The sequence below is a fragment of the Halichoerus grypus genome, chromosome 5, assembly GCF_964656455.1.
Source record: "Halichoerus grypus chromosome 5, mHalGry1.hap1.1, whole genome shotgun sequence".
NCBI classification, from domain to species: Eukaryota; Metazoa; Chordata; class Mammalia; order Carnivora; family Phocidae; genus Halichoerus; species Halichoerus grypus.
The window spans coordinates 150,056,664-150,073,040 of record NC_135716.1 but is presented as its reverse complement, the minus strand read 5'-3'; the positions used below and the strand labels follow the sequence as shown (position 1 = coordinate 150,073,040).

The 16,377-nt window shown below is 44.8% G+C and overlaps 1 protein-coding gene across 7 annotated transcripts in view; it reads right to left on the bottom strand.

The window, feature by feature from the left end:
* Positions 1–16,377, bottom strand: part of LOC118544703 (BEN domain-containing protein 5) — a 1,415,283-nt gene that overhangs the window by 56,376 nt on the left and 1,342,530 nt on the right. For all 7 annotated transcript variants that reach the window (XM_078073180.1, XM_078073175.1, XM_078073174.1 and 4 more), the window contains 2 exons: positions 4,545–4,697; positions 1,984–2,146 (listed from right to left, as the gene is read on the bottom strand). In XM_078073180.1, coding sequence (XP_077929306.1) covers positions 1,984–2,146; positions 4,545–4,697 — 316 coding nt within the window. The remainder of the gene's footprint in view (positions 1–1,983; positions 2,147–4,544; positions 4,698–16,377) is intronic.

Sequence of the window (16,377 nt, the reverse complement as noted above, 5' to 3'; positions counted from 1 at the left end):
GGAACTCCTCTACTACAGAACTTACCATACCTATTAGAATTGCCTCTTTCCTTTTCTGTCTCCCCAAGTAGACCGAGAGCTCTGTGAGTCGGGACCATGGCTTTTTGTTGAGTATTTTACCCTGGGTGCCTTGTAGGATTCCTGGCACGTATTGACAGTGTGTTTATTTTGATGAATGTGGACTGGGAGTTGAGGAGGAAATCTGGGCCTAGGCCAAGGGAGGGGCATTCTATGAAGAAACGCATTTACTTCCAACACAAAAGTGGGTGAGGTGCTAAGAAAGCACCTCTGACATCAGATACCAACCACGGACTAAGTGCAGGTCTCCTCTGGAGGGACCTATGGCCCTATGTGAATAAACATGTGGGATCCCCTCTGGTGTGCATGCTCAAATGCTTCTTCCAGGCAACCCCCTCAACATTAGGGGAGGGCAAAGCAGGTGCAGTGTGGAGTGCCACCCATCGGTGTATGCAGGTCCCAGAGAAGTCATGGCCACGCATCAAGTGTCGGGGACGGGGGAGGGACAGTGTGGCACATAGAGGTGGCCAGGGTCCTCTGCCTCACAGGAGAGCCTACTCCCTTGGCCTTGCTAGGCCAAGTAGTTATTAAAGCAGATTTCAAGATGACTGTCTCAGGCTTGGTGACTGGAGGGAGGGGGACTCTCAGATCTTATCATGATCTCTTCAATGTTCTGCTGGATCTGGAACACTGCTCTAACACCTGGTCTACCTACTGCTCACCCTTCTGTTGGGGGCCATCACCCTGCCTCCAGATACTCAGCAAAGTAACTGGACCCCCAGAACCACCAGGCTGCAACTGACTGGGTGGACTAGTCTGGAGTCATGCCCCCACCAGAAGGGAGGTTTTCCTGTACAGAGTATGGCAGGAATTCCAGAAACACTTACCAAGGTTGAAAAAGGCTAAAAGGAACACTTCTACTTCTGGGGAGAGAGAATATATATATATATATATATATATAGAGAGAGAGAGAGAGAGAGAGAGAGAGAGAAAGAGAGAGAGAGAGTTAATATCATCCATTTCCTTTCTCCTCCATCAACTATAATTCTTTCTCTAAGAAAACTCAGTGTTAGGAGAGGAGAAATGGGTCTGTCCAAAACCAAAAGGATAAAGGAACACAAAAACTGTCACAATCTGTCACAATCCTTATGCAATGACCTTGATATTAAAATCAACACCCAGGAAACTAGAATGACTAAATAATCCCTAGAAAGTCAAGCAAGCTAGAAAGTAACCTCCAATTTCATTATAACAAGTGTGGGGGATTTTGGGGAAATTTTATGACGAAGTTAAGAGGAAAAGCAATTTGGTGAAGGAAATGCCAAAGCAGAGAGAAAGATGTACAGAGGATGGGAAGGAAGCCAGGACAGACAGAGAGGAGGCACAGGGAGAGAAAGAGAGGAGAGGAGGATGGAGAGAAGAGAGAAACCAGGAGGGAGGGGATATAAAAACACAGAAGATAGAGCTAGAAGGAGAGAAGACAAGGGGAGAAAAATGGGTACAAGGAAAACTGGTGAGCAGAGAAGAGAAAGAAGACAAGAGTATAAAAAGATGGGAGGTGAAAAGAGAAGATATAGTTTTACATGTTCAGGGTTAGAAGGAGGAGTCAAGACCACCCAGGTCTTCCTCAGCAACCCGAGGGATGGTCCTCCAGCCTGTGTGCTTACATACCTTAGATGGCAGAAGACTCACTCCCTCATGAGGGCGTGGAGGGGAGACAGAGATGGGAGTAGCATAAGGCCATAGCAGAGGCAGCTGGGAAGGGGGGTGTCCATTACAAGGGCAAGGGCCAAACAGGACAATCCAAAGGTGCCACAAGCAGAACAGCCTCCATTCTCACCCCAGAGTGTCAGCCCTCACCGAGCTGGAGACCAGATTCCTGATCTGCCCATTAAATCTTGCCAGACCTGGATACTCCCCGCAGGATGCAGGCTGGCCCAGGGCTGGGGGGACTCGCAAGGATACAGGCTTCCTCAGTGTAGGGCACAGCGGCTGTGGTACCCCCGACGATGTAGCTGTAGAAGGAGACCTCCAGGGTGTAGCAATAGGAAGTGTGGTCCAGTAGCCCACCGAGGAAGCGACGTCCGGTTCCTGCTTTCACAGCATCCCGGTTAAAGGATGTGCTGGACTGGGAAAGACAAAACAGCGAGGAGAGAATTAGGGCCAGGCACCTGCTGGCTATCAGAGCTTGAGGAAATCTTACAACATATCTGGGCCTCAGCTTCCTCATCTGAAAAGTGGGATGTTAGTCACACATCACAGGATTATTGTGGGGACTGATGAAATAAACAGAATTAGAAGAAAGCATCCAAATTTGGATAGTAACAGCCATTTAACAAATATTTGTGGGAATCTGAATGGGGACAGATAGAGCAAGGAAAGTAGAGAACAAGGAGCAATGATACTATGATGATAATAAAAATGAAAATTTGGGCAGGGCTTTCAACTTTATAATGTTGTTTCCCACATGGCATCTCATTTATGCTTCAGAATAACCCCTTGACGAAGGTGTTGCAGCTCTGCCCCTCTGGGTGAGACAACGAGGCTCACAGAGATGGAGCAAGCAAGTGATAGAGCAGATTTGAACCAAGGATTGAGTGACTCCAGACACCCCGACACTCCTTCACAATGCTCTCTCTCCATGAGGGGCAGCTGAACTCCAGCCCAACATCACCAGGGGGTAGGGATCATGGCTATTTCTCCACTAGGGTGTTGGCCTCACCCATCGTGGTGGACAGAGAGAGGACAGAAAAAGCAGGTTGGCATCTCAAGGCCTCCGTTCAAAAATATGCGAGAGGTTAAGCAACTTGCCTTTTTTGGTTTAGCCTCAGTTTCCTCATCTGTAAAGTGGAGATGATAATAACATCTCTTTCATGGAATTGTGAGGGTGACTCATCTGTGGTTAAAGGGGGCATTCTGTGCTAACCTGTGAAGATCAAAGTAAATAAAGAGACTGTGGTTTTAATAAGAGAATGTGTGTCTTGTGAAGCAGGGTATAAGAGAAGAAGGAAAAGAGGGAGAAAGACAATAGCAAAACAAGGCAGGTATTTAGAGACACATTTAAAGGAAGAGAAATTGTGTGTGTGTGTGTGTGTGAATTCTGAGATAAAGAAAGGGGTCAGAAAATTAGAATGTCACATCTTGAAGTCCATGCAGTGAAATCATTTTAGAGTCGGGTACTGAGGATCAGAGAAGAGGGGAGACAGAGACTGGATGAGGACAGATGACCTCGACCCTAGCCTTGAGCTCTTAAGGTGGCTGCAGTACAGGAACATCAATAGGCAAGGCCAGAAATAAAGCTCCTAGACTGAGCCCCTTTTGTTTGCCCCAGGAACCTCACCCCTGTGAGGGTCTCTGAGGCCTGTGGCCCAGCGTCTTGGGGAGTGTGGACCAGGAGACCACAGTCTGCTCTGAAACTGCAGTGGTTTCAAAAAGCCTGGGGCTGGCCATCCCGTAGATTCCTACAGAAACAAGCGTGGCTGTTTCTACCCCAGAGATGCAAATGGGGAGCCACCTGCTTTGATTCTGCGACCAAATGCTGAGTGACTTCGCTGTACATACTAAACTTCTCTGGGCCATACGTGTCTCTTGGGTGAACAAGGAGGAGACTGAGCCAGTTCCTTTCCTGGCCTGGCATTCAAAACTTCTGGGATTCAAAGTGCATCTTACTTCATGGAGAAATTCATCATCTCCTCTAATGTCCAGGCCTGGAGCAATGGGCAGGGAAGTTTTCAGCTCATCAACTTCAGAAATTGCTATGACCTTTGTGGGACTCTCCCCCTCTGGCCACATGGAAATAACAGGCCTCAGAGATTTAGTATCAAAACAAAGGAAAATGTGCAAAAACTCTCTCCCATGTCCCCACACCACATGCTTATTCTCCTCATCTTCTCTCCTTGCCCTTTTCCAGTATTGGTTTTTGCTGCAAATTATTCTCACTGCTGAGTCTTCCTCAGCATGTGGGGTGGGTAGTAACAACCAGTCTCTGGGGTCTGCTGAGGTCTTCACTGTCTGCAGACTCCTCTTCCACCTATTACTGCCTTTGTCCCCCCAGGAAGCTATGATGCGTGCAAGGCAGAACATGATCACCCACAAATTACTGACAAAGAAATCGAGACCCAGCAACGGTCACGGAGAGAGAGCATGGTGGGCACACAACCCTCTTCAGCAAGGAGTGAGGCTCCTACTAAAAGAGCTGGATGAGGAGAAAGCGGACCCCAGACCCTGGGGCCGGGGCCAGCGTGTGGTGGGTGCTTGGTGAGTCCCTTCTCTTGCTAATGCTGGGGTCACATCAACTGAACAAATCCCAGCTCCTGAGAAAGACCAGGTGCTGTCTTTTCCAAGATTCTCCCCCCTGACTGGCGAGGAGCTGCTTGAGGACATGGGCAGAGCTTGTTCACCTCTATCTTTATCACCCACACAGAGCTTGGCATGGAGCTGGCGTTCTGAGAATGGTGTTCTGAGCTGAGTGAAGAGGAAAGGGAGGGAGCTGGGTGGGGGCTGCTGAGAGAGAACTCTTGACCTACGTAGGAGAAATCCTCAGCATTCTGGCAGAGGAGCTTGGGGAAAATGGCCTGCCTCTGGAATCGTTCCTCATCTTCAAAGATGTTGCCATACATGAAGCCATTCATCATGGTGGAGTGGGCGTGGATGTCAATATAAAACTCCAGGCTTGTTTTCTGTTGAGAGAAAGGATGACAAATTAGAAGTCTGGGGTCACAGAGCTTGCCTTAAAGGACCAGACGTTAAACGTGGCGTGCACGCTTCCTTCCGAGCTGTGCCTATGTGGCAGTGGATTTAGCACTCATCTGCAGTGCAGTTGGACGGGGTGAGACTTGTGAACCTCAATTTCCCCTCACTTTTAACACCATCTGCCCTCGGGGTCTGAGAGCACTACCTTTAGCAGCCTTCTTCAGAGTTCTGAAGAGCTGAGGGTTTTGTTGGCTTAAGTCGGATGTTGCTTACCCAGAACAGCTGATACATTCATGACTAAAGGCACTAGCAGACTCTCTTTTTCTGATTAATGAGAAATACCTTCAGGTAACACAATTGTATTTATATTGGACCTGCTTGTGGTTTGGGTCCGACTGGGCCATTTCTAGCTGAGGCGGCCTAGGGGAGATCGTGGCCCTACAAAGAGTCTCAGCTTTTGTATTTGACAAATGGGTTATTTTCATTCCAACCTCAGAGAGTTATAGTGGGAACCAAGCACTGCAATGATAATTACTATCATTTACTGAATATTTGAATGCATGCCAAGCACAATTCTGAGAGTTTTACATATGACATATTAATTCTTTTATTTAACCTCATTTCATGTTGCCACACCTGCTCCCCAATAATATATAAACCGGGCATGGAAAAAATAGTACGCATTATACCTTGTACTCTGTAAAGATGATTTTGCCCAGTCTTTCTCTGCTCTCTACTTACACATATTTGAGGCATTCCCTACCCTGATATGGTATTATTTGCAAACATTCCCATCTACGAGTTCCCTGAAGGTAGGGAGATGTCTGTAAAGAGTCCAGTGGCTGGACATGAAGGGCGCTCAGGAGCTGCACGCAGAATGACTGGACCAATGACCTCAGAGAGACTGTCCAGACACCAGAATGTACTGGCAGGAATCAGGGAAGTTTTTGGCCCATAGATCTTCAATGTCCCTTAAATCTGACCTTCTCTTCCTATATATCAGCCCAATGTATACCTCACAATCCTTTCTGAGAGTAACATAGGCTCCAAGTGTGAGAGAAACTTGTCTAGCTTGGCATAACTGAGACTGAAACCCAGGTCGCCTGACCCCTGGCACAGTTAACTTCTCACCATCAATGGGTCAACTCTAGAAATGGCCAAGGCAAAACCTGGCCACCTTTCCATCCCCTTTCTAGCATGTGTTCCTGGGAAAGAAAGAAAGTCTGTGCTTGGAATGATTCTTCCTCCTTGGGACACTTTCAAATGAAGTTAAAACCAAATGAAAACTGTGTTCCTTCTAGAATGTGGGTCTGATGACTGTCATTTCATTTGCCTCTGAGTTGGAGTGAAAAATTATGTCTTGCCGAGCTCCCAACTCTCTGGGTAGCATAAGCTGTCTTTGGAGAGACACAAGATGCAGTGTGCTGTGTGATATTAAACTCATCATTTTCAGCTTTGGAGGTGGAATACACAATGATTCAACAGGAGCCCTATAAAAGTCATCTTCGCAATTTTATTTTCTTCAATTGTCTGTCTTTTCCTCGGAGCGTTTGATGAGCTGCCGAGGAGAGGAGGAGGCAGAGAGATGACTTAAGAAATGTGTAAGGAAAAGCTGCAGTTTCTATCTCTGGACATGGGCTGGAGAGGGCCTTGGAAGTCAGCTGCTCTGACCTCGTCGGGCTCGGCCTGGCCCTGTGCTGGGAAAGGGGGGCGCTGCTTGCTGATTTGCTGGTTCTTCTGATAACACATTCTGAAGTGGCTTCCGCTGCCCTATCCTGACACCTGGCACCTAACATGATTTCACTTTAAATAACCAGCAAATTATATTGATTGATTTATATGGTTCAAAAGTCAAAAAGATATGAAAGGATATATAGGGAGAAACCTCTCTATCACCCCTGCGAATCTCCAGGCACCTGGTTTCACTCCCCAGAGGCAACTCATGTTACCAGGTTCTCCTGCATCCTTCCAGAGATACTTTAACACAAACGAGTAAATATCCATCCCCCACCCAACCCCGCCGTCCGCAGGAGACACAAATGGGGGCACACGGAACACACTATTCAAATCTGCTTTTTTTCTCCTAACATGTCTTGGAGGTAATTTTTTCTCAGTGCATAAACAGTTACTTCATTCTTTTTAATAGCCATATATAAACTATTCAGCCAGTCTCCTATTGGCAGACATTTAAGTGATTTCCAACCTTTTCCTGTTACCAACAATGTCTTAGTGATTGACTCTGAATATATGCATTTCACACATATATAATTATACATAGGATAAATTTCAAGAAGCAGAATTTCTGGGTCCCCTGTGCATTTGCAATTCGATCAACACTCACAGACTGACCTCTTCAGAAAGACCACTTTATATTCCTAGCAAAATATTACAATGTCTCTTTTGCAATTAACTTGACAACACCGGTGGAATGAAACTTTTTGATATTTGCCAATTTGGTGGGAGGGTGAAAAAGGATATCTAAGATTAGTTTTTTGTTTTGTTTTGTTTTTTGTTTTTTTTAAGTAGGCTCCACACTCAGTATGGAGCCCAATGTGGGGCTTGAACTCACGGTCCTGAGATCAAAACCTGAGCTGAGATCAAGAGTCAGATGCTTAGCCAACTGAGCCACCCAGGCACCCCTAAGATTAGTTTTAATCTGAATTTCTCTTAGTATAATTCTCTTTTATTACTTGGTTAAGTTTAGGCTTTTCATACATTTAAGAACTATTTGCATTTTGTTTTCTATGAATTGTCTGTTAATTTCATCTGCCCATTTTGAAAGCTGGAGTGTTAGTCTTTATGTGTAGTACAAAAATATTTTTGCTCAGCTTGTCATTGTTTTTTGACTTCTACTAGTACTTTTTTCCATCCAGAAATTTCTAAATGCTAATTTTTTATACAGACTTATCAATCTTTCCTTTTGTGGTTTCTGGGTCGAAATCCTTCATTGTTTCTTCTATTACTTTTATTGTTTCGCTTTTCACCTTTAAATATTCCATTTCAATTTTAATTTACATGGACCTAGGTTGTGAGGTAAGGATTGTACTTTACTATCCCACACTATTTATGAAATTGTGCATCTTTTCCCCACGGACTTGAAAAGTCATCTTTACCATACACATTTTTTGTATGTATTTGGGTTTGTTTTTGGACTTTTAATTCTGTTCTAATCATTTATCTATTCATGTGTCAGTACTACACAGTTTTAATTATGTTAAGTTTATAATGTATCTTGTTTCATTTTATACTTTTAAGTGTAGTTAACATCTGTCACCATTTCTACTCTCTTACAATCCCATTGACTATATTCCCTATGCCGTACCTTTCCTCCTCGTGACTTACTCATTCCATAACCGGAAGCCTGCACCTCCAACTCCCCTTCCCTCATTTTGCTCATCCCCTGCCCCTGGCAACCACCAGTTTGTTCTCTATATTTATGGGTCTGTTTCTGGTTTTTTGTTTACTTGTTCGTTTTGATTTTTAGATTCCACATATAAAGGGAGATCGTATGGTATTTGTCTCTATCTGACTTATTTATTTCATTTAGCGTAATGCCCTCTAGGTCCACCCACATTATCACAAATACCAAGACTCATTCCTTTTTATGGCTGAGTAATATTCCATTATAGCTATACATATTTATACCAATCTTTATCCATTCATTTATCAATGGATACTTGGGCTACTTCCATATGTTGGCTATTGTAAATAATGCTGCCATAAATATAGGGGTGCATATATCTTTTCAAATTAGTGTTTTATGATGCATTTTAATATTTGAAGGGCTATTATCACCTCATTATGCCTCTTTTCCCAAATTCTCCTGTACTGTCTTATGTATTTTTCTATATGATCTTTATAATTAGCTTTTTAATTTTCTTTCTCCCCTAACCCCTGTCAATATTCTCAATAACCGTATTAGACTTTTGTATTACCATAGGAAGAATCAACTCTTATGACGTGGAGCCTTCCAAGCCAAGAATATGTTTTGACTTTCCATTTATTCAAATTTTCTCTTGGGTACAGCAGGAAATTTTTAAAAGTTTTTGGTTTTGTTTTCATATAGACCATGAATGTTTCTTTTTGATGCCAAGGCAGTTTCTTGCTGCTGTAAATGTGATGCTTTCTTCCATTAACTCTTCTAACTAATGGTTCTTTAAATATAAAGGCTCTTGTTCTTTTTTTTTTTTAAGTTTATTTATTTTTTTATAATCTCTACACCCAACATGGGGCTCAAACTCACAACTTTGAGATCAAGAGTTGCATGCCCCTCCAACGGAGTCATCCAGGCACCCCTAAAGGCTCTTGTTCTTGACATAATAATTTGTACCCAATACTTCACTAATTCCATTATTATTTGTAATAATTTATCATTTGATTTTCTTGGATTTTCATTTGCTTATTCAACAAATAATCACTGAGTGCCTATGATGTGTCAGACAGTGTTCTAGGCATTGGGTATGCACCAGGGAGTGTGCTGGGTACTAGGGATAGAGCAGTGAACACAACAGAAAGTTCCTGAGCTCAAAGAGTTTATATTCTATGAGGAGAGAAAGGGAATAAACAAATCAATTAATAAATACAAGATGTCAGGAGGCATTAGTGCCGTGGAGACAAATAAAGTAAAGAAGTGGAATAGAAAAAACTAATGATGTAATGTATGGTGATTAACCTAACATAATAAAATTAAAAAAAAAATAATAGAGGGTTCTGGAAAACCAGCAGCATGAATGGAGGAGGAGAGTTACTCTTGAGTCTATCAGTTGGAAGAGTCTTCCAGGTGGAAAAGTAAATTCAACAGTGACATGCACTGGGCATGTTTCAGGAACAGCAAGGAGGTCAGGATGCCTGGAAAGAAGGGGTGAAGAAAGGGGTTTGTAAACTTATCACCTGTACATAGTACTTCTATCTCCTACCTGCCCCCTTCCCAGTTTTTCATCTAATTTCTTTTGCATGTCTAACCACATCAGGTAGTACTTCCAAAACAACATTAAAGGATTAGTTTCTAAGACCCCTTCCCACTCTGAGGTTCTTGGGGCTGGAGCTGGAGTTAAAAACAGTCTAGTATATTTACCTGAATAGGGCCTAAGTTCTTTTTCTTTTTCACTACACATGCCCTGCACTTTGCAGGGAATCCCGAAGACCACAAATACTAATTCCAACAACATCCTTATTGTGGTTTGTACCTAACCTGGCTTCATGGACCTGTGTGGGCCCAGTAAGAAAGCAGGAGCAGGGGTTCTAATTCTGGTTCTAATGTTGACCCAGTCTGTGACCATGGAGAGGTGGCAACTCTTCACTCTGCCTCAGTAGCCTTATTTTAAAAGTGGTTCTTTGATTCTTGCTTGGGTCTTGGTATCAGTACTTGTTGCTCTACACCTAATCTGGCTAAGTATGTCTGTGTGTCTGTAAGCTCTTTGAGGACGGGGACCATGTCTGATCCAAGTCCCGTCATCTTTACTCGTGCAACTACAATGGCTTCTTCCCCAGTTTCCTCACTGCTCTAGAGTGATATTTTTAAATGCAAACAAATCATGTCACTTCCCTAGTTAAAACTGTTCCGTATTTCTCGACTGCTCACAGGATAGAGTGCAAGCCCCTTCACATATTTTGAAAGGCCCTGCATGATCTGGTCCCTGCCCCATCTAGTCTCAGCTTGTGCCCTTTCTGGTCTGACGCTGGGCACTCCAGCCCCTTGGAACCACCGCGGTACAGACCTGCTATGCTCATGACTTCTGTCTCCACGTTTATACACCATAAATATCTCCTCTGCCTGGAATACATTTTCTCTTGATCTGGCTAACTTTGATGCAAGCTTCACATGTAAGGCAGAAACTGAGTGGATGCTCACCAGTCTCATTCCCTTTCCCTGGACCGTGGAAGACATTACCCCCTCTCCCTTGCTATTTGGCTGGGGTCTAATGGGATGTCAGCAGTGGTGACACCTGCCACTTCCGGGCCTGACCATAACACTCAAACACAGTCACCCACATTCTCTCTTGCTCTTGTGCATGGAAGCTATATGTAAAAACAACGGTATCATAAGAAGGAAGAAGCCTGTGTCCCTGAGTCAACACTGAGAGGAAAATGGCCAGGAAAGCCTCTTGACCCGGGTCGGACTGTGATGAACCCTTTACTGTACTAAGCCGCTGAAATTTGGGGATTGTTTGTTATAGCAGCTAATATTATTCATCTGACTAGTATAAAAAAAATCTCAATTCAAATAGCCTCTTTTTTTCCTCAGGATGAGGTACCAGCCTCCTCTGTGCTCTCATAATTTAAGGCACAGCCCTCTGTCTCATGGCACTTACCACATGGCATATAAAGGCTTTGTTTATCCCCATCTCCCATTAAAATGTGAGTTCTTTCAGGGCAGGGACCATACATTGTTGATTTTTTAAATCCATAGGACCAGAGCAAGGCCTGGTGTGTGGTAGGTTATCATTCAAGCTTTGGCAGAGGAATGAAGAGGAAGGAAAGTGATGGAAGAATGAGTGAATGATAGGAACAAACAGACACGGCCGAGGTTTTCCCCAGCAGTCAAATGAGGTACCTTTCCGTGGCCAGTCAGTCAGAGCAAAGGAGTGTGTCGCTAATGCGGGGCCCTTCCTTACCATTTAGGACGGAGATTAGACGGGGAAAGAAAGCATCTCTGTTCTTTCCTTCCAAACTTAAGAACCTTAATTAAAACCAAGTGATGAAGGGCTGTCCCCTTGAAAGCAGCCAACAGCTCATCCTGCTATCAGGGGCCTAAAGAGTAAATTAAAATCAGTGCCAATAAAATTAAAACTACCTTAGGGCATATTTGCAACATAATTTAGCGTGGAGTTTGTTTCCTCCTAGACACCAGGGAGGAAATGGGTTTTTCCTTTTTTTCCCTACATGCTTCACCTCAGTTTGGTGCTGTGAGGTGGGGCTGACTCCCTCACATCGGGACAGCCCTTCAGGGTTCATCACGTGTTCGATCCAGAGAAAGAAGGGAGATCTGACCCAGGCAGGGCAGGGGGGCTGAGCCCAGGTTTGGTGAGCAGAAAGAAGCTGAAGCTTAGGCAGGCATAAGCATCAGTCCGGAGGGCGAGCTGCTTTGTCCCTCCTCCTTACAGAGGAGGGGGCTGAAGCTCCAGAGTGCCAGTAGCCTGCCCAGCCTTATGGTGCAGGAAGTGGCAGAGCTGGGGCCCACGTCCCTCTGGTTGCAAGACCCTGCGCCCCGCATCCTGCTGTGCTCTCAGGGGCTTATGGTCTAGCAAGGCAATCGCCCTGATCTGAGGATTGCAAGACCTATGCAGTTTCCTTCATCTCTGAGCTGAGGAGGTCTGGGGACTGATCCCAGCAGGCTTAGCCTCTCAAACTCAAACTCTCAAAGAGCACTGAATGGGGTAAGGGGAGGAGCAAGGAGCCTTAGAAAACTTCCAGACAGCTCCCCCACTGAGATGTACCCCAGGAAGCTGTCTCCCATAGTCCTCAGGCAAAAAAACCCCAACTCTAATCTTTATTATCAACTAAAATATTTCCCTGTGTGTTTTTTTTTTAGAAAAGTAGAAAAAGTAGAAAAGTAGAAAAAAAGCAGCACAATAAATATGAGGCTAAAGGAAGAAGAAAAAGTTAAAGTAGATGTTTATGGAAGTCAGGGTGCATGTCCTAAGGCAAGAAGAATCATTTTTCAGAAAAACTGAGAACTCTTCCTTTAAAAACAACTGAGCAAATGAAACAAACAAAACAAAGTCAACATCCTTTGTCATGCATAATCTAGACCTCTGAAGTGGCACAGTTAAGGCTTCTCTGCTTAGGAACGCCCTGGATATGGCTGAACACAACTTCTGGTCACAAAGGATGTGATGAATCAATGGGGACAAGAAAAGGAGCAACAACATAGGAAACCCAGATAGCTAGCCTAGGGAACTGGGGGCGATGGGCTATGGGCACTTTTTCTCCTGCCTTCCTCCATTTTATGCTCCAGTCTTACCTGCAACTTCCAGACCACCTGCAGCTTCCCCTGCACACATGTCCTACTCTGCGCTTCTTGCCTGCCATTCCCGCAGGTGGAAATGCCTATCCTCCCCATCCCTCTCTCCCCCTGCTAACAGCTTGCTCATCCTTTACTGCTAGGCCTAATGGCCCCTTGTCCAAGAGGTCTTCCTTGACTCTCTCAGGAACAGCAGCTCTCTTTTCTGGACTACCATGATTTTTAAAATATCCTTCTGTTAAAGTATTTATTATCCAGTTCGTTCATTCATTCATTCATTCATTCAACAAATACTTGCTATGAACTTATTGTTTCTAGGACCCCGGGGGGTGGACCAAACAGATGTGGTTCCTGCCTTCGAGGAACTGACACATGGATGGGGATGACAGACCAGGGACGGCAACTAAGCCAGGTGATTGATCCCAGATTGTAATACACACTAGAAATGCACTAAGGGGAGCCACACGATGGTGAATCACGGTGGCGATGGGGACAGGGTCTACTTTAGATAGTGTAATCAGGAAAGGCCTCTGACATGTGAGCCGAGCCTGGAAGGATGATAAGAATGAGTCGTTCAATGAGGCTGGCAAGAGAATTCTGGGCTAATAAAGACCCAGAAACAAGGACGAGGGTGACATTTTCAAAGACCAGAGGGAAGGCTCGTTGGCAGGATCATGATAAACATGGCAGGTCAGCCTGGTGAGGTTCATAGGGTACAGCTCACACAGGGCCTTGCAGCCTGGGGTCAAATTTTGGAGCTTATCCTAGGTACAGTGAAAAGTTATTTTAACAGGGAATGTGGTAAAAGGATTCCCTTGCCTGTCGTGGAGATAATGGGCTTTAGGGGCATGAGTGGAAGCCATTGAACAGTTCCCCCCAGAGATCATAGGAGCTTGAATCAGAGTGGCCATGATGAAAAGAGAAAGGCAAATTTGAGAAATACTTTGGCCACATCTTCGTAGGACCTGCGCATGGATTGGATGCAGAAAGAATCAAAGATAGATCTGGGCTTTGTGACTTGAGTGACTGAGAGATGGTGGTGCCACAAAGAGAAACAGAGGAGACTGGGGTGGAGACCAATCGGGATGGTGGTAAGGAAATGCGATCCGGTAGGGATCTCTGCAGTTTGCGTGTCCGGGCGTGTCAGGTAGGCAGTTACACACACGACCCTGGAGCCCTGGGGAGAGGGCAGCCCTGGAGGCGTGAAGGTAGGCATCGTGGGCACGGAGGTGTCTCTGGAGTCCTCTAAAGCTGAGAGTTTAGGTAGAGGAGGACGTGAAGGAGACTGTAGAGTAGCAGGGAGTAGGAGGAAAAATGGACAGTGTGGTTTCATGAAAACTAGAGCAAAAAAAAAAAAAAGGTTTTAAGAAGGAGGGAGTTGTTTGTGAAGCCAGTAAGGTCTAGGGCCGTGTCTGGTTCACCTCTGTATCCCCAGGGTGTATCATAGAGCCCAGCACACAGTAGGTGCTCAGGGGACATTTGCTGAGTGACTAAATGAATCATAAATGACTGAAGCAGGTATCAGCAGAGGAAGGGGTGTGGCGTAAGGAGTTTCACCCAAGGCGCTATGGGGAAGACAGTAATAACAACTTATGGCTTACCACCTGCCATTCGTTACTCCTCCCACAACCCCCTCAGATGGAAACATCATTTACAAATGAGGAACCTGACTAATAGAGAGGTTTAAGTAACTTGCAAAGGAACCCCTACGTTACATAGTGGTTAACTGGCAAAACCCACCCTGTCTGGCTCTGTGGTCCATGCTTTTAACCAGGACTTCATCAAAAGCAACTGGTATTATGCTGAGCGAAATAAGTCAATCAGAGAAAGACAATTATCATATGGTTTCACTCATATGTGGAATATAAGAAACAGCACAGAGGATCATAGGGGAAGGGAGGGAAAACTGAATGGGAAGTCATCAGAGAGGGAGAAAAACCATGAGAGACTCTTAACACTAGGAAACAAACTGAGGGTTGCTGGAGGGGAGGGGGCCAGGGGGATGGGGTAACTGGGTGATGGGCATTAAGGATGGCACGTGATGTGATGAGCACTGGGTGTTATACACAACCAATGAATTATTGAACACTACGTCTGAAACTAATGATGTACTCTATGTTGGCTAATTGAATTTAAATAAAAAAATTTTTAAAATTAAATTAAAAAAATAAAAAAACTTTTAAAAAAGCAACTGACATTTACTGAGTGCTTCCTGTGTGTGGTCTTGTAATAATTCTAGTAACAATCCTATGAGTTAAGTACTGTTATAATCAGAGGAAGAAAATGAGGCAAAGAGCTTGCAAGTGGCAAGGTTGAGATTCAAACCCAAGTCTTTCTGACCTAGGGCTAAGCTCTTCATCTCTAAGCTATTCAGAACCTCCCAGCCTCTGCATCTGTGGCCTCTTTGGCCTTAGCAGAGTAAACTTCAGGACAAAGGAAATTTGTGAGAGTCATGCATAGGTGTAGGGAAAAAGCACCAGTAGCAGCAAGATGAGGAGTGAAAACATTTTCCTACTTCCAGTTTGTCTCTCGTAATCCTCCTCTACTTAGAAGTGAAAAGTAAGATCTGCATGTAAATAAAAGCATTTCTGCATCTCCTCCTAATGACCCAGGAGGAGCTGGGTCTGGCCTGGCAGGAGGGAGCCTTCCCCTACTGCTACCTCCTCCTTCACCTCTGCCCTAAAAAAGGGAGAGAGACCAGAGGCTCAGCACAGGAGGTCTGGGCTCATAACAGACCTTCCCAGGGCAAAAGAAGAACTCCTGATCTGTCTCTTGCTCCCCATAGCAGTGACTGATGAACCCAACATTGACCATGACAATGACGGTGATGACAGAAGAAGGGTACTCATGGAGTAGGGTGGTTTTGGTTTCAGTAGACTTGGCTTCAAGTGTCAGCTTAGCCATGGGTGAGCTTTAGGACCTATGGAAGTTACTTTCCTTCTCTGAACCTGTTTCCTTGACTCAAAAGTGGGGATAATAATCTCAACCTCACAGGATAGTCAGGAAGTACCTGGTTTTGTGCCTAGCAAAATGTCTGGCAGTTTATACACTTTGAATACACTTTTTCCAATCACACAGTGATGCTATGTGGAGGCGCTGTGCTTGACACCATGGGGATGGACCTCCTTGAGCTCATAACCTTGCAAGGAAGATGGACATTTTAAAGCTAACTGTGTGTGCAACAGAAGATTTGAAGAGAAGTACAGGGGCTAGAGGAACACAGAGCTGAGGGGGACTTGGAGACCCAGCTTACATAAATGTAAATTTCTTCCTTGTTCAATAGAACATCTACTGACAATAACCATCGTCTTACACATTTGTAGCGTTTATAAACCATTCTCACACCAGGGGCGCCTGGGTGGCTCAGTCGGTTAAGTGTCTGACTCAGGCTCAGGTCATGATCTTGGGGTCCTGAGATCAAGCCCCCATTGGGCTTCCTGCTCAGGGGGAGACTGCTTCTCCCTCTGCCTCTTCCCCCTCCCCCTTGCTTGTGCTCTCTCTCTCTCTCGCTTGCTCTCTCAAGTCAATAAATAAAATCTTAAAAAAAAAAAAAAACCATTCTTACACCAGTTAGCTCATGTGATTCAACAATCCACCGAAGTTAGTTTCTCAGCTTAGTTTCTCAGAAGAGTCTCAGAGACTGGCTTCTCCAGATCTCATAGCAGGAAAGGACCTCAACTGGATTCTAACTTACATCTCACTAC